The sequence below is a fragment of the Triturus cristatus genome, chromosome 12 (genome assembly GCF_964204655.1).
Source record: "Triturus cristatus chromosome 12, aTriCri1.1, whole genome shotgun sequence".
Lineage (NCBI taxonomy): Eukaryota > Metazoa > Chordata > Amphibia > Caudata > Salamandridae > Triturus > Triturus cristatus.
In genome coordinates this window covers 48,587,906-48,612,351 of record NC_140595.1, presented here as the reverse complement: position 1 = coordinate 48,612,351, position 24,446 = coordinate 48,587,906, and the positions used below count along the sequence as shown (strand labels likewise).

Here is a 24,446-nt window from a genome sequence, read left to right as displayed (position 1 = left end):
TATAAAGAAACCTTGATGGATCTACGCAAATGACCCCTTGCTGAATTCAGAATTTTGTCTACTTTTCAAAAATGTATAGCTTTCCAGGATCCATTATTGTTTTGTTACCCTTTTCTACCGTTAACTGGAAGGAGGTTGAAAGCACAAAAAATAGCAAAAATAGGGTATGTCCCAGAAAAATGCCAAAACTGTGTAAAAAATGTTGGTTTTCTAACAAAAGTCTGTCATTCCCTAAAAGCTGGAGAAATTGTGATTTCAGCCCCACAAACCCTTTTTTGATACCATTTGCAGAGAAAAACCCAGAAGCTTTCATTTGCAGCCCGTTTTTCACATTTTTCACAAAAAAAAAAAAAATTGCTGTATTTTGACTAATTTCTGTGACCCCTCTAGGAGAATCCACAAACCCTGGGTACCTTTAGAATCCCCAAGATGTTGGAAGAAAAGGACGCAAATTTGGCGTGGATACCTAATGTGGTCAAAAAGTTACAGGGGCCTAAGCGCGCACTACCTCAAATAGCCCAAAAAGGGCTTAGCACAGGAGGGGAAAAGGCCTAGCAGCGAAGGGGTTAAACAATATGCCCCGCAGCAACAAAGTCTAGTAAGCTAGATCTAGCAAATAGTAGCTAACTCAAGTTGTCTCATTCGACCGTCGATTGGCTGTCCAACTGTCGTTGTCATTTTGTAAGGCCGAACTCGTTTTGGGTTTCTTTTTACAGGAACTCGCGCTTGTTTCCAAACGCTGGTGACGCCGGAAGAGCTTGTCTGTTTTGGTACCGAGCTTGCAGTGAGCCGCAACCCGGAAGTGCAGAGGTTTATTGCCAAAGCCGGAGGAGTCTTTCTGTTTCACCGTCAGAGTTAAACCCGGCAGGATGTCGGAGCGAAAAGTGTTAAACGTGAGTGACCTCGGTACAGTTGGGAGGGCGGGGTTCTCCAGAGAAAGCTGGAGAATTAACTGGGAATATGTAGTGGGCAGAAGAGTTAAAAGGAGGATCCCTGCTGGAGGTTATAAAGTATCGAGAACCCCTGCAGTCCCAATAAATATATGCGGCACGCAGTGGGGGTTGTTCCGCATAACTGTGTGTTGGATGAGCCCAGACATTCACTCCCTTCAAGCAGTGGAAGTTCATGACCAGTGTTGACCCATGCTGATATTACTCTGCTCCCTTTAAACACTTGGATCATATGCTGGGTTTGCTGTCCACTAAAGTGCTATAGCGAGGGTGGACGCTTCCTACTTTTGCGCCTACAGTGTCAGATAAGAGATGACCACTTCATTCCTTGTCATCGGCAGCACGGTTTTCAGTCCTGGGATTTGATGAGACGACCCGCTGCAATCTGAGTGTTGTAGCCCTGGTTTACTTACATGAAGTAAACAACTGTGGCTTGAGCCGAGAGGATGCCCCCCTACTATACCCTCAGTCAGGGGTGTGCCCCACGTATTCAGCCTGAGTCTGATTTCCCTTTAATCATTACATACAGGTCTCCCACTTTTCTGTCATAAACGTTCTCAGCCGAGAGCTTGCCCCCTTACACCCAGGGCATTAGGTGAGGCTGGTTCCATATACAACCTTTTGTATGAGAGGAGGTCCCCTCAAACACACACAGTCTGACATATCATGTCCCTCCCACGAACACCTAACACAACACAATCAGCATATCTTGTCTGCGTTGGGAGACTTTCACAAAAATACATCATCTGACAGGGCTGCCACTCTCCCAAAATTGCAAGCAGTCCGAGTTGAGATTGCCAGCATAAACACCCATCATCTAAAGCTGGGACTGTCTGCCATAAGCAAATGCAGTGTTAGCTGATTCCTCTCCTTATCCCTCACACCTGCTTTCGGAACAGTGTTGGAAAGCAAAAGAGACACAAATGATGGACGGAATGTGGAACAAATCATACATTCACCCCCTGTCAAGAGATCTGGGTTAAATCCATTCTTTATTTTGCTCACTATGCCACCTCCGTTTAGACCCAGCGTATGCAAATTCGTCTTGACTCTGCTCCTCATGGAAACAGTCCAGCCTGAACTGCTAAGCCATGTCCTCCCTGGACCAGAAACAAGCATCCTGCGACTGGTGTCGGGGTATCGCCCCTCATCAGCCAAGCTAGCTTGAATACAGTGGCACAGTGAGCCCAGAACCCACGTCTGGGCATACCCGGCGCATTTATGGCAAGAAAGCAAAAGAGACACAAATGATGGATGGAATGCAGAACACAGGAGACACATCCCGCATGAGACACATTAATTGTGAAGTTCATTTTTGAAGAAACGTTCTAAGAAAAACTTAAATTGATACTAGCTGTGTAAGAACCAGCAGAAGGCACCAAGATTCAAACGGACTTGGTGGTTTGTATCTCTGCCTCTCAGATTTTCCCTGTAGAGACCTCAACCCTCAAGGTGGTCTTTCTTAAGAATACAACGCGTGGTGAGTCCATGCCCTACCACTCTCTCTCTCTTAGTTAAATTTTACTACTGGAGACTTCGGGGATACTGTTACAGGCTTTGAATCCATATCTACTTTCAAACGCTCACCCCGCTGTGGGAGTGTTTAATCATAATTGGAATTGGCTGTCCTTCTTTGTTTTCTGCTCGTACTGAGGAAGATCCGCCGTGACGCTCACCTCAATGCACACATGCCAGGGTCGGAACGTTGATGTTTATTTCAGTCTATGTCCACTAGGTCTCCTGGCCTCAAGAATTAAAAAGCCTACTCATTGCGCACCAGAGACCATGTATTAATAATTGGAAAGGACAAACTCCATTTCAGTTGTTTTGTATATTCTGTACATATTTGTATGTCTCTTGCCACATATGTATAATTTCACTCAGTCACACATCACCTTGTTGCACTTTATTCACTTTATCTTAATGTCACTGATGTCATTTGATGATTATTGAATTTAGCAGCCCTACATTATTCAAAGAGTAAAAAACTATTTTTATATCAAATCATTTTCAGCTACGCGTGTTCCATCAGGAAGTCTATAAAGAAATGTATTACACTCGCTTTTGCATGATTAATACTACATAGGTTTAAAGCAATTGTTCTACCCGACAGAACCATTTGTAGTTGTTTTATGCATGCCCAGGTTCTGAGGGACACAGGGTTACCACATTGACTCTTTTTGTAGTATGTCCATGTATGCCACAATTAATTTTAGCCTGATTGACCGAGTGTGATTCGTCCTTTGATGATATTCAGTCAGCACACATTTTCACGGCTTACATGTTTTTCACTCTTCTCTTATAGAAATATTACCCCCCAGACTTCGATCCATCAAAAATCCCCAAGCTCAAACTTCCCAAGGATCGCCAGTATGTGGTGCGATTGATGGCTCCATTCAACATGAGGTGAGAGATGGCGGCTCGGTGTGGCGAGGAAGAGTGTAGATGGTACCTCACAGGATTTATGAGGTTTGCTGGGTGATGGTCTGAGCATTGTAGGGAGCTACGGCTAGGAATGTGACCAGTTTTGGGAAGTGAACCGGGGATGGAAGATCATTTAATTATATCTAACCTAGCTAATAGGCCTTTGCAAAACAACGAATTCTTAGAAGGAGATGCACAGCTTTGGTTTATTTTTGGCTCCATTAAATTAAGTTTTGTTAGACATGTCCATTGTTTCCTCTCTGTCCCTTAGATAGGGAGCATGACTTCATAGGCACCTGTGCACCATTTTCACTTTCCTACGGCATTACAGGGGTTTAGGCATCAAACTAATTTGGTAGTGTGATGTTAACCCAGAAAGCTGTTGTGTGCATAAATGTAGAGCAGGTGTAATGAGACCAATATCAGGTTGTGGGTGGGAGATTGTTGTACGCTTCATAGCCTCAAAAATCTCTCTCCACAAGCATTAAGGATCACTTATGGCTAGCTATTCATTGTGGAAGACCAGCTCGCTCAGATGCCCTGAATTGAGTGAATCACCCATGGTTGGATTACACAGAAATACTATTGTGGCTAGCAAAGCCTCCGTGCCCATGTCGCCTCTCCTATTTGTTTTTACTGTGCCTTTCTTTGTTCAGGTGCAAGACCTGCGGAGAATACATCTACAAGGGCAAGAAGTTCAATGCCCGCAAGGAAACGGTCCAGAACGAGCTGTACCTAGGACTCCCCATCTTCCGCTTTTACATCAAATGCACACGATGTCTCGCCGAGATCACGTTCAAGGTAAAAGCTTCAGCGAAGCAGTTTTTGGGGGAAATGGGGACGGTGATGTTTTCATTCTCCGCTTGCAGATTTCTTGTGGATTTAATTCACAAACATGCTTTCAAATGAGTTCAAATGAAACGTGATTCTGGAAACATGGGAGTTACCTGCACGGTTTTAACTTCCCAGGCGGTTCAAAACAGTGAATGCGCCCATCGTTGAACGTGCTGGGGTCCCTTCCTTGGTATACTCGTTTTAGACCCGTCTAATGCTGTAGTGAATGAATGTTACTGACACTATCAGCCACTAAATGATTCACACTCGAATAATACTACTGTAACACGTCATAACGATTAACAGCAGATTAAAGTTGTAAGATAATAAAAATATCTAAGAAAAAAAACAGTAAGTTCACAATACAGTTGGGCAAGAGGACTGAAGGCAGTGATGTAAAAGATTAACCCGAAGTATTGTACAGCAGTTGTCTCGGAAGTCATGTCCTTCATTGTGACACTTTGGTGGCCCAAAATGCAGTATAGTTCCTGTGGGACACATTGTGTCATTGGATGATTTAGAACCTCAGCCATTTTTGGCCCGGCCCTTTAGGCCAGTGCTAGTTTCAGGTGGTGGCCTGTAAACACTTCATCACAGATGTCGTGCTTCCAGAATATGAGACCAAAAATACAATTTCTGATAGTTGAAGGGGTGTCCTACTTGAAGAGGCTTCATTTTAGTTGCAGTTCTGGCTGTGCGTGTGCATGCTGTCTCTAAGTTGGTCCAAAAGCATGCGTAATTTAGCTAGTTCCATGTTATTATTTTAGAGCCAAAACTTAATCTGATTTTAATCTCAGCAGATTAATGCTGAAACAGTTATTTCCGGTGTCCAATTTGTGTTATTTTTAAAAAATGTATTTTGGATAAACAATTTTACTTGTATCTAATATTAATTGTGTTTGCTGTTCTCTCAGTCGATGACAGTAATGTATTTCACCTTCCTGTCCATTCTCGTATTTTTGGGAGGTTTTTATATTACTGGGTTTTTTTTTCTCTCATGTAGTTTTTGGTGTCTCGTTATGTTTTTTCCTTTGAATGTTTTAGCTAAAGTTATCACATGCCACTAATTCAGTGAGAGGGCCATTATGCAGCTGAACAGTGTATCGAGGTGGGAGTTCCCCATCAGACCCCTCCATTTTGTGGGATATGCGTTTTATGAAGACAGATCCTTAACTACCAGTGTGGTATCTTTGTTTCACAGAATGGTGTAGATGATTGAACCTAGAACATTGGCATTGACCCAAGGTTCAATCTGCTCACCGGTGCAGGATAGCAAAATTATTTGGAATAAAATAATAATACGAAAGTGGAAAGCAAATTAAGAAAATCAACCAAACGACAAACAAAAACAATCTCATTATAGATCAGAAAACAAAGAGAAGCAAATATCAAAGTATGCTGCTTAGAGGTTCATATGTTTATGAATTGTAAGTCTTTAGAATGCCCTAGAGCGTCAGCTCTCCATTAGGGCCTGGGCCAAAAGCTGTCCTATGTGGAGTGAGGTTATTGCCCCCCTGAGTGAAGTGTCATGTTTACTGTAGTGCCAAAGGGCACATTCTGTCACTGTTTGACCTTGTAGTTCTTTCATAGGCTGACTAATGGTCACATGGTTTCAGGCTTAACACGTACAACTGGAATCCGATTCACCTTGTGGTCACATTGTACGAGTGTTTTGTTCAGGTAATGATGGCAGATTATTGGGTGTTTATGGGCCATGTTGGATGTATGCTAGGAATTCTGTGCAATATGTTCTGGTGGATGCTAGTGTTTGGGGTATTATGATGGTAAGTGATGTCGTGAGCACAGTGATAGCAAACTGCATGGCATACCTGTGCTGCATTGGATGCGCGTAAGTTGGTTTATCATGTGTTCTGTAAGACCTTTGAGTGTTTATTGCCTTCGTGCAATAGCATTTATTCCTCGCATCCTCACAAGAGGTGCAAAGAAGAGATGTATGTTTGTACTGCAAAGGGTAATCACACTTGACCCAGTAATACAGATAGTGATGTGAGCAAAAACTTTGCATCATTTGAAAGGTAAGGATGCACCCTAGAGCTGAGCATGCATGAAATAACAAATGGAACAGCAGTCGAAGTTGGTACCTATACAATTTTTTGAAGACTGGTGATATTGCTACTGTTTACTTGACCAAGATGAGTCAGATGGTTGGACCAGCAGTCAGATTTGGGGACGTGAACAGAATCTTTGCAACGTTTTCATGGACCACATTGCACCTCCTTCCCAGAAGCTAAAAGAGACAATATTTGCACAGGGGTTTATGCCTGAAACTGCACCTATGCTCCCGAACACAGACCATCTCTGTTTGACTAGGCCCTGGTTTGTAATGTCTTGATTCTTACTCACACTGACACGCTGCACATGCAAGGGTAAAATCCTTGACACATACGGCCCGATTATGACTTTGGCGGTGCAGCGCCGTGTCCACCCTACCGCCGCCTCACCGCCAAAGCCTTGGTCAGATCGCCTGCCAGATAAGGAGTTTCTTTCTGTCTGGTGCACTTTTTTTTGGAGTGTTCCCGCGGCTGTGCCTCTAAAAACGGGCACGCAATGAGTACATCAAAAACAGTTCCTGCACTGCATAGACTGAAAAGTGCATGCTGTGCAGGAACTGCTGTGCATGCACACAGCAGAGGGGCACATGTTGTGCCTGCCTGTGTGCATCCAGACGGCGCAGAGGCACCAGTGGGCCCTGGTGGGCCCCCTTTGTTTCCTCTTTGCCAGTGTTTTCATGGAGGTGGAACCGACATGAAAACCCTGGCGGAGAGGAAACTCTTTACATGCTTGGCGGGACCATCAAGCATATGGATGCCTCTACACCAGAGGTCTTCAAACTTTTGTAGGTTGAGCCCCCCACCAACTGACAGAAATTTCTGGAATTTGGTACATTACTTAATCGACTGTCACGCGCATATCACGGGCCATATCCAGCAAATAATGTTCAACACATTAAGAGTGTTTAGTAAACTGCAGGTTTGTGAGTGGGTGTGGTGAAATGACAGGGGCTTATTACACAGCTCAAAACACAATTTTCCAAGATAAAATGTGCACAAATTGTTTTTACTAGGATGATTTGTTTTACACATGACATAGATTAATAATAACACCACTAACATAAATGTGACTGGTGTGACGGTTTTTAGCCACATAGACTGTCAATCTGTGGATGGATTTGTGCTACTGCCATCCTCAGGTTGTGCTCCACATCCAGTCTTGAACGGTGCTTAGTCTTTAATACCGTAAGTGCTGAGAACCCGATCTCACATAAATAGGATGAGCTGAAAGGCAAGAGAGTTTGGATAGCAGTTTCTCTTAAAGCTGAATACTCTGCAGACATTTTCAGCCGAAACAGTGACTGTATGGGAGACAGTGTTATCAGATTTTTCGAGCACTCCCTAGCTCAGAGTTGGTACACGAGAAACAATTCTTCTCTAGAAACCATTAACAAACGTTTTAGGCAGCATTATAATGGGATAATTGCCCACCAACCAGTTATGGATCCGAAGACAAAGGTGAAAGTCCACAGAGAGGGCGCTGAAGGAACACCTAATTGAGAATTCCTTAGTGGTACGATAAGTTACTTGCCTGAAGCAGTGGGGATTAGGACACGTCGGGCTTATGTTTAAAAAAAATAGAGCTGATAATAAATGAATGATGTTGCCTATTTTACTTCAGAGCAATGTTGTCTGACAGACTTTGTGGTGGCAGGGACATGTTAAGGATTTAGGGTGCCCTGGGCCAATAATATTTTGGGTTGCCCCTGTTCAGATCAGCTTTCAGATTAAATGATTCACTTTCAGCTCTGCCATACCCTCATTAGTCAGGCTACTAACGGTGCACAGGCGCTATGGTCGAAATTCTAAAAGTGTTTACATCTAATATTCAGAGATAGTGATGTGTGTTTTCAGTGTTGTAACAAAGCAGCAGCCCGCTAAATTTATAGCGAATAATATCAGTGATATCCTCCAATTTCTCATACGTGAGGACCCTTTTTGATCTAAAATAATGGTTGCTGCATGAAACAAAAACATTTCTCTGCAAATAGTAATAGACTCTCTCACATCAATCACATTAAAAAGAAATGAAACAAAACGGTATTTACGAGAATCTGTTTAGGAATTATTCCAGGCCATCAGGGCAAAAACAGAGCTGCCTCTATCAAGTGGCCCCCTGAAAGGCTGGATTGCAGTGCATGTAATGTGTCCTTTTGTAATTTTAGAACGAACACCTTGATAGGACACAACATGCCCATACTTGTGAACAGGGGAGCAACTAGACCCGAACTTCGGGTGGGGGCAAACACTCCCAGCCAGGGCTAGCCCTAGCACTGGTCGCACACAGTGGAACGGTCTGTTTTGGCGCCCCCTCCTACATTTCCTCCTTCTCCCATGAATTTCCTCACTACCACTCACCAACAATGCACCTCATCTCTCTATAGCACCTTTCTGGCAAACATTTCATTTTTTATAGCACTACTCATTGTTTACTCGCACTCAGTTCTTTGATCTGCATGGTACACGTTCTTTGTAGCAGGCACATTAAACCTCTGCGCTGTGTGGGTGGCAGGAGTCCCCATGTGAGTGTAGGGTGGGCCATGCAACAGTGTGAGAGTAGGGTAAGAGGAGTGACTGCAGGGTGAGTGAGATGACCATATGAATTTGGGTACGGATTTAAGTGCAGAGTTGGCTGAATTAATGTATGGTTAGTGATGGTCTTATTTGAGTGAGATTGCAAATTAAGCAGTGAGGGGGACAGGTGAGTGAAGTGTCATGAGTGCAGGGTGAGTAGTGTGCTTGTGTGACTGCAGGGTGAGGTACAGCGTGAACAGAGCAAGTGCATTGTGAGTGCAGAGTGATCACTGTGAGTACAGGGTAAGCGGGTGAATGGTGTGAGTGCATTGGGATCAGTGTGAGGGCATTGTGATCGCTGTGCGTGCAGGGTGAGCGTGAAAGTGAAGGGCTAGAATGAGGAACGAGTGGTCTGAATGCAAGGTGCATTCCCAGACACTTGAAGTAACTCAGCATGTTATTTACGGTAGCGTAGGCTTTCAGATATGTTAAACTATTGCTATAATGGCATTAACCAGGGATCGAGGGTGGAGGAAATAAATATGCTGATCTTATCCCAGGCAGTACATAAATAACAAATAAACAGTACATAAAGCTGTATTGTCAGCACTTGTGTGTGCATACATTGAACAGCAAATATAAATAGAAGCACTTTTAATTGTGTTCTAGGGCTGTCTGAATGGTCCATGACTGATAATAAAAATAGAACAAAGACAGAAAAGTCACGTTACAAATGTATACATACTTCTTTATAAGCATATCAAGTGTCAAGACAATCAATTTGCAGGCTGTTTAAACAACACATGGCTGGATGGCGTTTTTCTTTTGGCAACTTGAAGCCCTGTGGGGCGTTGCGCGCCTGCCTGTGTAAATTTAAAATACATTTTGTCTCCTTTCTGCTAAGAGCTAACCCTCCCAGGACGGGGTTAAACTCGTAGAGTTGAAGTGCTTCAGCTGCAGTGGGAGGCAGGCTGTCTCCTCTGCTAAAACTGAAAGAAAGGAACAGGCAGTCATTTCAGCTGCAGTGGGAGGCAAGGAGTCTCCTCTGCTATGAAATCGAACGCGAAGGAGCAGGGCTGTCTGTTCGTTTGCTTTCGGTTTTAGCAGAGGAGACCCTGCCTCCCACTGCAGCTGAAGCATTCCAGCTCTACCAGTTAACCCCCACCTGGGAAGGTTAACTGTTAGCTCTCTACATGACAAAAGCGGGCACGTCCTGCCTTATCTATTTCCCCTCCCTCCCCCCTCCAACCCTCTGTTACCGGAGCTCTACAATAACAAGCATTGGCATAGCCAATAGGTCTCGCCTTTGGGACCTTATAAGTGTTTAGCCATGCAACAGTTGCATAACTAAATACTTATAAGGTCCCAAAAGCGAGACCTATTGGCTATGCAAAGCGGCCCTGCGGCCGCGAAAGTGATCGCGATCACGATCACACATCAAAGCAGCCGCGAAAGTGAAAGTAATCGCGGTAAAGCGCGGCGCGCACGCCCGCGCACAGGCACTGTAGCTCTAGGCTGGCCTGGTAGCACTTTTTGGAGCCCTCTCAATAAGTCTCGCCAGACCAGCGCATGCGCTAGGTCAGGCGAGACCTAAAAATGCATGCAAGACAGTAAAAGACCAACAAAGGGAAGATCTTAGTGTGGAGTGCGCACCCCCCCCTGAGATTTTGTCGCGCCCCCCTGAGGGGTAGCGCCCCACAGATTGAAGAACTCTGCTCTACACCGTCGTAGCACCACTAGGTTCCCTGGCAGCTGTGGCGGGGCTATGGCGATCCCACCACCCATCTCATAATAAGGCTGTGGGGAGACCGCCACCTCCTCGTTCCCTCAAGTCTGGCCGTCCATGGACCACCAGAATCTTAATCGGGGCCTTACTGTGTTGCTGGCCTAGGTGAACAAAACTGATGAGGCCTGCCCTTTTCCCTCCTGTCCTCACCACTCCTCGCTTGTCCAATACTTTATTTTAAATCCTAGAGACTCTAACTCTTTAGTGTGTAGTAGCAGATGTATTCTAGTTCTCACTTGACATTTCCTCTTAGGTATTTTCACATTCCTTTTTTGGTAAGAATGCCATTTTTAGACACAAAAACAAGCAAACTGGCAAACGGTGTTGTGACCAAAGAGTCTCCTATTGGTTTAGCTAGGACACCGGTGTTGAATTGCCCATAGGAAAATGTAAATGTACCATCATGTAAATGTTAATACTGCCTTTTTAAACCGAGACTGTCATTCATTAATATGACTGCTTATGTATCCTTTTTCCCCATTAGACAGACCCTGAGAACACAGACTATGCAATGGAGCATGGGGCCACCCGCAACTTCCAGGCCGAGAAACTGCTTGAAGAGGATGAGAAACGACAGCAGAGGGAACGTGAAGAGGAAGAGCTAAACAACCCCATGAAGGTACGGTACTTCTTGCATTTGCTAGCGGCATCTCAACACATCAGCGCCTCAGCCTCACTTCCTGAGTTCCGAAAGAAGCTGAAGACCTGGCTCTTCGTATAAGCACCTTGGAACCACACACCTGCCCAAGCGCTTGGATACCCTTTCGGGTGATTAGTGCACTATACAGATCAATATAACGTAACATCTAGAAGGGGTCTGTAGCGAGAAGTGATCAGTAACACTTGTGCTATGGTTTTCGCAAGTCGGTGTCCCGAACGCAGGGTATGATACAACCACATTGCAATGATAAATAGGCTTCTAAGGACCTGAAGTGATCTCTTGGTACGGGTTGGCACACAGTTGATCCAAGGTGAAAGGATGTTCATGGGGGTGAATTCTCTGGTAGACGAGGATCTTGCAATGTGTTAGGGTGGTGTTCCTATCATCAAGAATTGTAATGAACTAGACCGGTCTAGAAGCAGCCATTTACTTTAGCATTAGTTAGGTATCTGGAAAAGTTCCTTGGTTTGTGGGATAAAGCTCTTTGTATTTTCCTAGGCTTGTTAAGAAAGTGATGTAAAAAGGACATGGCTGCTTTCATAAGGGAACATCACGCTAAGGTGATTAGGCCAAGGCCGCAATCCTTGCATTTTATAGTAAATTTCAAGGAAAGCCAACATCGTTTAGAAATTAATTATAATGTGAAAAAGTGACGGGTGGTAGAGGTAAGTTTGCTTTGTTTTCCAAACCCCTCAATGGCCATCAAATTTACCGTACATATATGAATTACAAGTATTGTGATCACAAACATAGACCCCAGGTATCTTGCAGCAGGTCAAACATTTCGATCTTTATTGGGAACAAATTGCCAGGAAATACTGGAGCGTGCAGATGTCATAAACCCCAAAGATCTGCACAGTATTCCAAATTAGAGGAGAAAACTTGTAAATGGGTGACATTTATCATACCAGATAAATTCAGACTCCGCGGAGCCGTACTTTATTGTAGACAATAAATGTCACACCCATTACCAAGATAATCATAATGAGGGCCTTTGTGAAACTGACTGAACGAAATTAAACTAGCCAAAGAAATTATGGTTATCTGAGGACTAAGGTGCTCCTGGTGTTTTTTTTTTTTTTTTTTTAATTATATAGACCCCATTTTAGAGAGTTAATGAAAAGCCAGCGTTGCAGATTTGAAAGCGTGGAAACCGTGACACCAGTCCTCTCACTAGGTCTGGTAGATCTGCCTCTTTATCTCAAAAGGAAATCTCACTTAAATTTCGACGAGATGTTTGTTCTTAAGAATTACAACGTTGTTTATATGATTAACTGCCCTTTTATTTGTAGCAGTGCATGCATGCTCCATTTTGAGGGTGCTAGTGCATCGTTGCCTGCAAACAGGCCAGTAGGGTTTTTTAAATAAAAACTTCCTAAACCATCATAGATATATCGAATAAAAAAAATGCATTTGAAAAACAACTTAGACTTGAATGTTTGCTAGATTGAGTACTTCATTGTGCTTTTTTTGCGTTCCGTTGTGTCCCAGCAAGGTTAACACTGCAGAAGGACTAGAACACATTAAGATACGTCCATACATGGATACATTGAGATTTTCATTAGAAGGCTAGAACTGGTTTGTTTAGAGCAACACCAGGCATCAATATGTATGCTATATGCTCCACGCGATAACTTGAGACAGCATAGACTAAAATGATTAACGAACAGGGGTGTAGCATCGGGGCGGGGGGTTTGGGGGTTACACCCCTTTAATGAATTTTCCCATAAATAGTTGGTTACAGGTGCTTTCAGAGATGTCTGTCGGAGTTTACCAGGATTTTTTACATTCACACAGATGAAAATGCACAAAGTCCTTAAAATATTTATTATTTTACAAAATATTGCGTTGTCTCTCTTTTGTACTCCTACCAATCCGCATTCCTCTCCATTTCCACTGCCCCTCTGGCCCCTCTCGTGCACCTTGCTTGTCATGTAATGTATCTAAACATTCTATGCCAGCCTGATTGTAAAAAAATCTGACGCTCATTCCCCCAAACCACCCACCCCCTCCCATCGATTTTACTGAATAAGCTGCGCCCCTGTTAACAAATAAAAGTTGGGTACAAAAACGCAAGCATTATCAAAGCATGCCTGCAATGCCAACAGTGGCCGCATGATGGCAGCAGAATGCAATCTACCTAAAAATTTGAAGGTGTAAATTACAGGGCCCTATCGCTCCTGATAGAATCGCAATTGAATACCTAAGTACATGAAAATGGATTTCTGCAGCTCCCAGAGTTGATGGCTAGCTCTCAAGGAGCCGCACTAATTGGAAACGAGTGAAAACTAATACAATACATTAAAATATTAGTGAGAACACAAACCCATAATTCGCATTAGAAGTAAGGGAGCGAGCATGCTTGGGCTGTGGCTGGAACAAACTTGGAACATAATATTAAATCCTCTCCTCACTTCTGATGCCTGCAGACTTTTCTGACTTTAGCCAGAGCAGCTGCGCACACCAGCATTTCACCCTGTAGAATCTCTTGAGCCCCACCAGTTACACCTGTTAATACCACAAATGACTTCTGCCTTTGTTAATGGTGGCAGCGGAAGTTGTAACTGCAGTGCCTGCATGTACCGTTGAAATGTGCGTCCCTGCTGGTAGCGCTTTGATGCGTGGTAATTCCACCAAGGTCTTCCACAATTCCAGGTCCTGGAAAACCGAACAAAAGATTCTAAGCTGGAGATGGAAGTTCTGGAGAACCTGCAGGAACTGAAGGAGCTGAATCAGCGCCAGGCGACCGTGGATTTTGAGTCCATGCTGCAGAAGTACAAGGACTACGAGGAGGAGATGAAGCGGCGGGAGAAGGAAGAAGACGAGACAGAAATGAAGTAAGATCCTGGGCGGACTGCGGGGTTCAGCTCCTGGTCAGTGAAGAAGAAGTCACACATTGGGAAGGCGGCTGGGAACTGTGGTGTGGTTTCTCTTACTTTGATTGACAGGACTGAGTCGGAAATCACATTTCTGACTTGATCAAGTCTTCATTTTCTTTTGAGGGGCTGCAGAACTTGAGGACCATGTGCTGCTTTTTGTGAATTTAACTATTGAGGGAAGTTCATGAACATCAGCCTTCATTTTTAGGTCGAGCCTGGCGGCAGCGCAGATTCACTCCTCATTCTGCGAGGCATGCTTTAATAGAGAATGCAGTGAAAGCCCCGCCCACTCTCCGCCCATATTTTTAATTGGCTGGTGTCATTGTCCTTCGTAAAAGCTGAATTCCGATTCATTATGAGGCTTGTTAGTCCCTCATTGGTACTGCCTTGTCTACATTTGTTACCTCCCCATAACGACTGGACCTTTTACTTGGCTCGTTACACGGTCTTCGTTTTAGTGGGTGAGCACTATTTTCTTTATTGGTCTTTCATTATCCCAGCGCAGTCTGCTTTCACTTTAGTGGCCGCGCTGATTTATTTAATTAATTTGCAGCGCGTTCGGCATCAGTTCAGTGTAGCACAGACAAACAAGCATTTGCAATGCAATAGGTCTCACATTTACATGAGTTTGAGCTATTGGCGTTGTAAATGACATTGCCTTTTATTTATTTCCAATGCCAATAGCTTAAACTTGCGTAAATGCGAGACCTATTGCATTGCAAATGCTTGTTAAGAATTACTGTTTAGAATATGCTAGTGTGACCCTGTTGCAGTAAGACACCCCGACTTGAAAGTGAAACTACCAGGCCCACCAAATAAGCATCATTCACTAGAAAGTTAGAACTGGCTTGATGTAACCAATATCATAGGCCACTTGGTAGCCATAATTTGTGTTTGTGTGTCAGAGACACTTTATTGATGGTTTGCTGTGACTTTCGCGGGTCAGAACCTGAGGTTGGGACACAAAGATGCGAAGCTTGTTAGGAAATCCTTGACTATTTTATGTGATGGAGAGGATCGCAATGTAGGGTCTTTGTTACTCTCTCTATTCCCCACCCGTCAGGACGATGATGGAGCTTTCCCAGAAGAGGCGATGTCTGGAAGACTCTGATTCCGATGAGGAAGTTGTCCGAGCACCACCCAAGGCTGCGACAAAGTCAAACCCCACAGACATCCTAAGTGAGGTGAGTGCACTGCTGTTTATACTCCATTTAAGAATGGGGTGCACCAAATTTACCAGGGCACAGCCATGTTCTGCCCTTGGCAGAGCACCAGGAATAATCAAAAATGGGCTTGCAGCAGGAGAATAATCGATAGAGGTGTCCAGTTCACTGCAGCCGATGTTCTAGTCTCTTCCTTCTGAATACCTGCAGAGACAGATATTTGCAATCTTTCTTTTTCTGCAGAATCCTGAAATCCAGAGGAAGAAGCAGAAAACTGAAAGCTGGGAGCGGAGCGTTGGGAAACTGAGCTGTAAGTCTCAGCTGGCAGGACTGGTTGTGGTGAAGAAACCATCTGAGAAACAGGAGGCACCCATCAGCAATGGGACTTCAGTGGGGCAGACCCCTCACCTGCCAGGTATGTCACCCGCTTCTCCCAAACTTCCAGGTGCACAGGGTGTGGCTGGTAGAGAGTGTAGAAAGAAGCACTTTCTGTTTAAAGGATCTTCTTCTGGTAGGTCTTTAATGAGCTATCTTAATGTCCTTTCCAGAGCGCTTCCAATTTTTTTAAACTGCAGTGTATGTGGTTTTGCATTTCAAGATGCCTATAAAGCTTGGTTAACCACCGGTAGTTGACAGGGAGAAATGAACCATGAGAGGAGCAGAATTCAGTTGAATTGTAGAGTGTCCCTGTCTGGTTAGGCTAACACTCGAGGAGTTGCTCTGGAATGGAAAGTGTAGGAAGCTGGCTCTCTATATAGTGGACCAAAAACAGGAGAGGTACACTGTGTGGAGAGTCCTGGCGACCCTTATTGGTTTACAGGGGCGTGCTTTAACAACCTCGAAGTGCTCTATTTTGAGTACTGTGGTCAAGCAGCCTTAGGCTTATCAGAGGGGAGTGTTGAGCATTTGTTGTACACACAATACATGAGACATACACTCAATGAAGAAATTTGAGACCAATTTATAAAAATGATTTATATATTTATATTATTTTAGAAACCAAGATCACTGCAATCAGGTAAGTATTTTTCATGTTAGCGAGTTTTAGAACTACAGTAAGAACAGCTGTCAGATTTGAGGCATGAGCCTCGAACGCAGTGATGTTATCCTATAGTAGAAACGTACACTGCATAGGTACACTTGCAATCAACTTACTGGACTGTTCTTCTGGACTTAAGGTACGTAGGGGCCAGGGACCTTGGAACCACCAGCAGTTTTGGGTTACCTGCCTTGGTGGGTCTGGGTGCAGAGGTACTGGTCACAAGGGTAGCCTGAAACACTACAGATCAAGTCAATGGGGAAAGTACCTGTAAGACAGAGGCTACAAGGGGGGGACTTGGGGATAAGTCCGTCAAACCTAAAGTGGAGCTCTGTTTTTGAGTGTCACAGGGACACTGTCGGTAGGCTCACACTTGGGTTGTGGGGCTTGGGTGCAGAGGCGTTTTGGCTGGTGGGTCGCTTGCGTGTGGGGGGGTCTCACATTCAGTGTTGACCTGGAGATGTGGACAAAACAGGACAGGTGGGCCACTCTCTGTGCTTGCCTCTGCGATGCAGATGTCCCTCGTCGGTTGGTCGGTCTTTGAGTCCAGATTGGACTCAAAACCAGCCTTGGCTGCTGCAAGGGGTTCGGTACACCAGATATTAGTCAGGGCGTCTCCTGGTGGTCCTGGCATTTCCAAACTTGGTTGGGAGATGGATCTGACCTCTGGGAGCTCAGTGACTGCTCCTGGGCGGCGGCTGCTTCAGTGGACCCGGTGGTCAGCAGGACGGTGAACTGGACATTTCGGCCGGTGCCTGCAGCTACAGGGAAGTGGCTTTGAGGGAGATGCTGACGGGTTTGTGAAGTGCTGGCAGCCCTTCAAGACTTTGAGAGGGCGCACAGCTGCAGGACGAGTGGAGTCTCTGCAATTGTCGGGACAGGCGCAGACAGACAGGGTTTTGTGCCAAGTCCACATCTCTTGCCTTCTTCTGCTCTTTTTTGTCCTTCCTCTTCTTTGGTCAGGGGAATCTGGGTTCATGGTATCCTGGGGCTATCTGAATCCTGAATTTAGAGGTGTTAAGGGAAGTGAAGGGTCGTAGCCAATGGGCTACTTATCCTTAGGGTCACTTCACCTATATAACCACTTCCTATGGGGAGTAGGCATAACCATGTCCCAGAGTTTCTAATTCCACCCAAAACAAGATGGTGGAACCCTTCTTTTGTGGAGCACATCAGGTAGCCCACTTTTGGGGTGTGGCTAGCCTTTTGGTGCAATACACTACCACATAGCTCATTTCCCGCATGTCCTGGTGCCAAATGGGTCTAGGGGCATGGAGTTGCCATGCCAAGGTCTAGGTTGCAAATCAAAGGCGGCAGGGGCTTTGAAGTCCCTAGCCTTGATATTCTAAATCACTAGCCATCCTGCTGGAGGAGTTGTGAACACCTTCCTCTGGAGCAGGCATTGTTCCTGACTTCTTAGAGCACTGACTCTCACCTGCAGGGGGTCAGATACTTGTCTGTACTGGCAGGCTGGTAGATACCAGTCAGCCAGCACAGTAAGAGACTGGTAGGTGTTCAGGGGGCACCTCTAAGGTGCCCTATGGGTGCATGTCATAATAAATATAGTATTGGCAACAGTACGGATTTATTAAGACGAGATGTTTCAGTAAAGCCATCATGTAGCTGGGGAACTTGTGTTGACCAGTGACCAGTACATATACTTAAGATGGCTTCACTGTTCACTTTCAATATCTAGTAATAGGACTGGATATCACAGGGGCATATCTGTTCATGCAGATGTCCTCACATGTATTATAATACACCCTGCCTTGGGGCTATAAGGGCTGCTGTAGGGGTGGATTAAAGATACTACATGCAGTATACTTTGGCATGGCACATAGGGAGTGTGCCATGTCGTGTTTTCACAAGGGTTTGCACCCTTTCGCGTATCCTGCAATGGTAATCTGCTTGCTGTTTATGCATGGGTCCCTTAGGGTGGTATACTACATGATGCAGCCCTTGGGGACCCTCTTTAGTGCCCACGCTCTGGGTACCAGGGGTACCATTTACTAGGGACTTACAAGGGTGCTAAAGTCCTTGCCAATTGGTGAACAGTTGTGCATGTGGTTTTTTTTAGGGGAAGAACACTGGGGCTTTGGTTATGCAGGGGCCCAGTGCAAATCAGTCGAAAAACATCAGTAGCAGTGGCAAAATGTTGGGGTGACCCTGACCCTCGGGGTACCTTCCTACAGAAAGTAGTCTGGTGATGCACAGTTCTGTGAGTAAGGGGTTTGAGGTGCACTGGGACTTTCAGGAACAGGACTTACTATTAGTCTATACCTGATTTAGAGTTGGGAGCACTGTTAAATCTTTCAGTTTCTGAAGGTAATGCAAGGTGCAGATGCATTTTCTTCACTTTGTTATCTATGGGGTGGTGTGCCTCTGTTTTATCTATCTAAGAACTCGAGGCTGCTTCGAGGGTTCTTTCTAGAATTGCTGCCCGGTTTTCGGCCCCAGTTTGTTGAATCATGTGCAGGTGTCCTTCATCCGGTTCCATGCATGAGTTAGTGAGAAGTCCTCCATCAGAAACCAGGTGCAACTCATATTTTAAACAGGAATGGGTAGAAGTCGCAATCCTCCTGTGCACTGGGACTGCATATCTGACCGGTTTACGTTCGAGGCTATCGTCTTTGCACAGTGGATGTAGTACATGATACTCAATCTCCACCAGGGGGCAGCAGGCGCCTACTGCTTGTGTCTGCCTGCTGCTTGAGGCTTGCAAAGGTATCTTCTAGCCCTGGCTTTGATCACTTTCAGACTCTGATATCCCGATTTAATAATATTCCGTTCCCTGTAACTGAAGAACATGTCATGGTGTCGTCCGTAGCCCTTTGATGAGTCCCTTTTAGCTGGCACCAATTTATTGGGCCCGAGGTGACGAGGCAGGTGACGTCGAAGGGCCTTTTATTAACCTGGACGGTTTCTTTAAGTGTTAATATTGTTGTTATACATTTTTTAAGAAGCTGTATCAACGGTACGTGGTACAAGGCCAAAGGGATTCAGTGTTTCAGGTCCCAGAAAAGGTTGTATTTCCACACTGACCCTGGGGTGTAACGCGGGCTCCTGCAGTGGAGGGGGCCCCTGTTCTTCAGGTGGCTCCTTTTCATCCCGAGGGCTATGAATATCCGTGATATTTGGGAGTATCAGGGGCGCTCATCACATTCTGCAGGGGGCCCCCATCGTCTGCATAGGTGTATCTGGTATGCTTTGCTCCGCCTTTAGGTGTATCTGGTATGCTTGTCCCGCCCCTCAGTGTATCTAGTACGCTTGCGCCCCCTCCCCCCTAGGTGTATCAGGTATGCTTGCGCCACCCTTAGGCGTATCAGGTATGCTTGTCAGGCCCTTGGGTGTATCTGGTATGCTTGTCCCGCCCTTGGGTGTATCTGGTATGCTTGTCCCGCCCTTAGGTGTATATGGTATGCTTTCGCCGCCCTTAAGTGTATCTGCAATGCTTGTCCTGCTCTTAGGTGTATCAGGTATGGTTGCACCGCCCTTAGGTGTATTGAGTATGCTTGCACCGCCCTGAGGTGTATCAGGTATGCTTGCACCACCCTCAAGTATATCAGGTAAGCTTGCGCCTCCCTTAGGTGTACCAGGTATGCTTTCGCCACCCTTAGGTGTATTGGGTATGCTTTCCTGCCCTTGAGTGTATCAGGTATGCTTGCCCCGCCCTTAGGTGTATCGGGTATGCTTGCACCGCTCTTAGGTGTATCAGGTATGCTTGTCCCACCCTTAGGTGTTTTAGGTATGCTTGCACTGCCCTTAGGTGTATCTGGTATGCGTGCGCCGCCCTTAGGTGCATCTGGTATGCTTGTCCCACCCTTAATTGTATCTGGTAAACTTGTCCCACCTTAGGTGTTTCAGGTATGTTTGCGCCGCCCTTGGGGTGTATCTGATATGCTTGTCCTGCTCTTACTTGTTTCAGGTATGCTTGCTCCACCCTTAGGTGTATATGGTATGCTTTCGCTGCCCTTAAGTGTATCTGCAATGCTTGTCCTGCCCTTAGGTGTATCAGGTATGGTTGCACCACCCTTGGGTATATTGGGTATGCTTGCATCGCCCTTAGGTGTATTGAGTATGCTTGCACCGCCCTGAGGTGTATCAGGTATGCTTTGCCACTCTTAGGTGTATCAGGTATGCTTTTGCCACCCTTAGGTGTATTGGGTATGCTTTCGCCACCCTTAGGTGTATTGGGTATGCTTTCGCCACCCTTAGGTGTATTGGGTATGCTTTCGCCACCCTTGAGTGTATCGGGTATGCTTGCACCGCCCTTAGGTGTATTGGGTATGCTTGCGCCGCCCATAAGTGTATCTAGCATTCTTGTGCCGCCCTTAGGTGTGTCCGGTATGCTTGCGCCGCTCTTAGGTGTAACTGGTTTGCTTTAGCCGGCCTTAGGTGTATCAGGTATGCTTGTCTCGCCCTCTGGTGTATCTGGTATGCTTGTCTTGCCCTCAGGTGTATCTGGTATGGTTGTATCACCCTTAGTTGTATCGGGTATGTTTGTATCACCGTTGGGTGGTCACATGCTATGGAATAACAGAGGGGGATATGGAAGGAACAGTAGATACAACTGAATCCAATGCTTGGAGTGGAAAAATAGAAGTGCAGGTACTCTCTGCCAGAGCACCTGCTTGTTTCTGAGAAGTGCTGGTACTCTCCAATTAAAAGTATTACATTTCTCTTGAGAAGTGCCGGTATTCTCCCTCTCAAAATAAAAATGTGCAGGTACTCTGTACCGGACAGCACCGGACCATTTAAAGCACTGGCTGGATCTATAAGAATTTGATTTGACTGTATAAATTAGGGGAAAGAAGGTTGCTACACTTTCTGTTGACTGAGACATTCACGTACAGTTATGAACGTATTTGAAAATGAATTCCACAATGTGCCCATTTTTTCCCAGGTATTGGTGACGTGAAGAAACGGGAAGTGAGCTCCAGTGCACCTATCACCGCCTCCACCGTGGCACCCATGTCCTCTTCCCTCAGCCTCCTTGGAGCATACTCGGATAGCGAGAGTGACTGACAACCCTCTTCTTTCAGTTGCCTCTGCCTCTCAGAACTGTTCCATTCAGTGGTCCGGATGAAGGCGCAGGTTCTGTCGTGGCTCCCCTACCTTACGCCCACCTGGAAAAAACAAAATAAGCGGAGCTGTGGAAGACCCAGACCGGAAGCACATGGGATAGATGGATACACTTCAAAGCGGCTTCAGATCTAGTGACCTAATAATCAAGAGACGTTCGCCGGATCCTGCACGCTAGGCAGTGGTCTTATTACTCGCCAAGGGCTGAAGCAGTGTACTGTATATTTCTTTGCCTCCACTTCTGCACATGCACAAGTACTTTGAGATGTGAGGTGTCACCATAGAACTGAATATTAACTGGTATTATCTGCCTCTCCTCTGGCCTTCCTTCTCTCCCAAAAGAAACCATGGCTTAGCCTAAGCAGGTGCAGGCTGTCCTAGTTCAGAAGATTACACTGGCAACGCACAAACTCTTCCTAATGTGACTGGTACAAGTGGGCACAGTATGGGCACCAACATGGACTAGTGAGGGTTTGGGCACTTGGCCACCATGTGCTGTATTGAGATGTTGAGCTTTCCCCACCACCTTTTCTCGCTCTTGTGTTCAATAGCCAACATTTGGCCCAATAGATGTCTGTTTCTGCAGGCTAGGTCCATGCCTAGTCTATCCCAGATGAAGTCTATCGCTGTGGGCCAAAGTCAGGCATTGTCTGCTTTAGATGAGGTCTAACCCTGCCTGCAAGCTGAGATCAGGCTTCGACTGTCTCAGATGAAATCTATCCCTGCGGTCAGCACTTGCATGGCAAGGATTAGGTCTATCCAGGCAGGCTGAGATCAGGCCTTGTTCCTCCCAGCTGAGGTCTTTCCCGGCAGGCTGAGATCATACCTCTCTCTGAGGCCTTGTACCTCCCAGATGAGGTGTATCCCTGGTGCCTGAGATCATGCCTCTGTTCCAGATGAGGTATTTTCCTAGTGCCCGCGGTCAGTCCTTTTATGGCAAGGATGAGGTCTATCCCGGCAGGCTGAGATCGGGCCTCGTCCAGTCCCAGATGAGGTCTAACTCGGCAGGCTGAGATCGAGCCTCGTCTGTCCCAGATGAGGTCTATCATGGCAGGCTGAGATCGGGCCTCGTCTGTCCCAGATGAAGTTGATCCCAGCAGGCTGAGATCGGGGGTCGTCTGTCCCAGATGAGGTCGATCCCGGCAGGCTGAGATCGGGCCTCGTCTGTCCCAGATGAGGTCGATCCCGGCAGGCTGAGATCGGGCCTCACCTGTCCCAGATGAGGTCAATCCCGGCAGGCTGAGATCGGGCCTCGTCTGTCCCAGATGAGGTCTATCACGGCAGGCTGAGATCGGGCCTCGTCTGTCCCAGATGAGGTTGATCCCAGCAGGCTGAGATCAGGGGTCGTCTGTCCCAGATGAGGTTGATCCCAGCAGGCTGAGATCGGGGGTCGTCTGTCCCAGATGAGGTCGATCCCGGCAGGCTGAGATCGGGCCTCGTCTGTCCCAGATGAGGTCGATCCCGGCAGGCTGAGATCGGGCCTCATCTGTCCCAGACGAGGTCGATTCCGGCAGGTTGAGATCGGGCCTCATCTGTCCCAGATGAGGTCTATCACGGCAGGCTGAGATCGGGCCTCGTCTGTCCCTGACGAGGTCGATCCCGGCAGGCTGAGATCGGGCCTCGTCTGTCCCAGATGAGGTCGATCCTGGCAGGCTGAGATCGGGCCTCGTCCAGTCCCAGATAAGGTCTAACTCTGCAGGCTGAGATCGGGCCTTGTCTGTCCCAGATGAGGTCTATCATGGCAGGCTGAGATCGGGCCTTGTCTGTCCCAGATGAGGTTGATCCCAGCAGGCTGAGATTGGGGGTCGTCTGTCCCAGATGAGGTCGATCCCGGCAGGCTGAGATCGGGCGTCGTCTGTCCCAGATGAGGTCGATCCCGGCAGGCTGAGATCGGGCCTCATCTGTCCCAGATGAGGTCGATCCTGGCAGGCTGAGATCGGGCCTCGTCTGTCCCAGATGAGATCTATCACGGCAGGCTGAGATCGGGCCTCGTCTGTCCCTGACGAGGTCGATCGGGGCAGGCTGAGATCGGGCCTCGTCTGTCCCAGATGAGGTTGATCCTGGCAGGCTGAGATCGGGCCTCGTCTGTCCCAGATGAGGTTGATCCTGGCAGGCTGAGATCGGGCCTCATCTGTCCCAGATGAGGTCGATCCTGGCAGGCTGAGATCGGGCCTCGTCTGTCCCAGATGAGGTCTATCACGGCAGGCTGAGATCGGGCCTCGTCTGTCCCTGACGAGGTCGATCCGGGCAGGCTGAGATCGGGCCTCGTCTGTCCCAGATGAGGTCGATCCTGGCAGGCTGAGATCGGGCCTCGTCCAGTCCCAGATGAGGTCTAACTCGGCAGGATGAGATCGGGCCTTGTCTGTGCCTGACGAGGTCTATCACGGCAGGCTGAGATCGGGCCTCGTCTGTCCCAGATGAGGTCGATCCCGGCAGGCTGAGATTGGGCCTTGTCTGTCCCTGACGAGGTCTATCCCGGCAGGCTGCAGGCTCCCGTCGGGCCGCTGTTGAGAGATGGAGAGCGGTGAAGCCGGCAGCAGTTATTGGTTTAATGAAGTGTGTGCTTGATGTCAATCAGGCCTCTTACCAGCCTCGTTTCCAAGGCTGCTGCTGTGTGCTGGGGTCGCTGTGAGAGGCGGCCAGTCTGCGGGTGGTGTGTGGTACTTCAGCACTGCACAGGCTAGTGGGGAAATATTGGACACCAGTTACTCTGTCTTGTGCTTTATTTCCCAGTTATATATGTCTGTACCTTGTAGATATTTTTTCTGATTTTAAATTAAAAAGTCTGTTTTGTGAAGGTGTTATAAAAAAAGTTTATTTTCCATTTGTGGTTTTTTTTTGTGTGTATCCTATATGTGTGAGGTCATTAAAGCAGGCAGTGGAAGTTTTCCTTGCACAGCACATAGAGCAGTCGTGCAGCCCGCACAAGACCTCTTTACTCGTTGGCACGACTGCCTGTAGAAGATGCGTGGGGCGCTGACCCCAGGGCCTGACAGTCCATCACTGGCTCGACAGCAGTCATATCCCCCCTCTAAGAGTGAG

The 24,446-nt window shown here is 46.7% G+C and overlaps 1 protein-coding gene across 1 annotated transcript; it reads left to right on the top strand.

Annotated features, from left to right (window-relative positions):
• The first annotated feature begins 744 nt into the window (after positions 1–744).
• YJU2 (YJU2 splicing factor homolog) lies at positions 745–24,226 on the top strand. The gene is made up of 8 exons (XM_085639937.1): positions 745–893; positions 3,256–3,356; positions 4,031–4,175; positions 11,065–11,199; positions 13,897–14,078; positions 15,184–15,304; positions 15,527–15,698; positions 21,226–24,226. Exons 1-8 carry the CDS (start codon positions 870–872, stop codon positions 21,345–21,347), a joined length of 1,002 nt encoding a protein of 333 aa, XP_085496063.1. The 5' UTR covers positions 745–869; the 3' UTR covers positions 21,348–24,226.
• Positions 24,227–24,446: the final 220 nt, after the last annotated feature.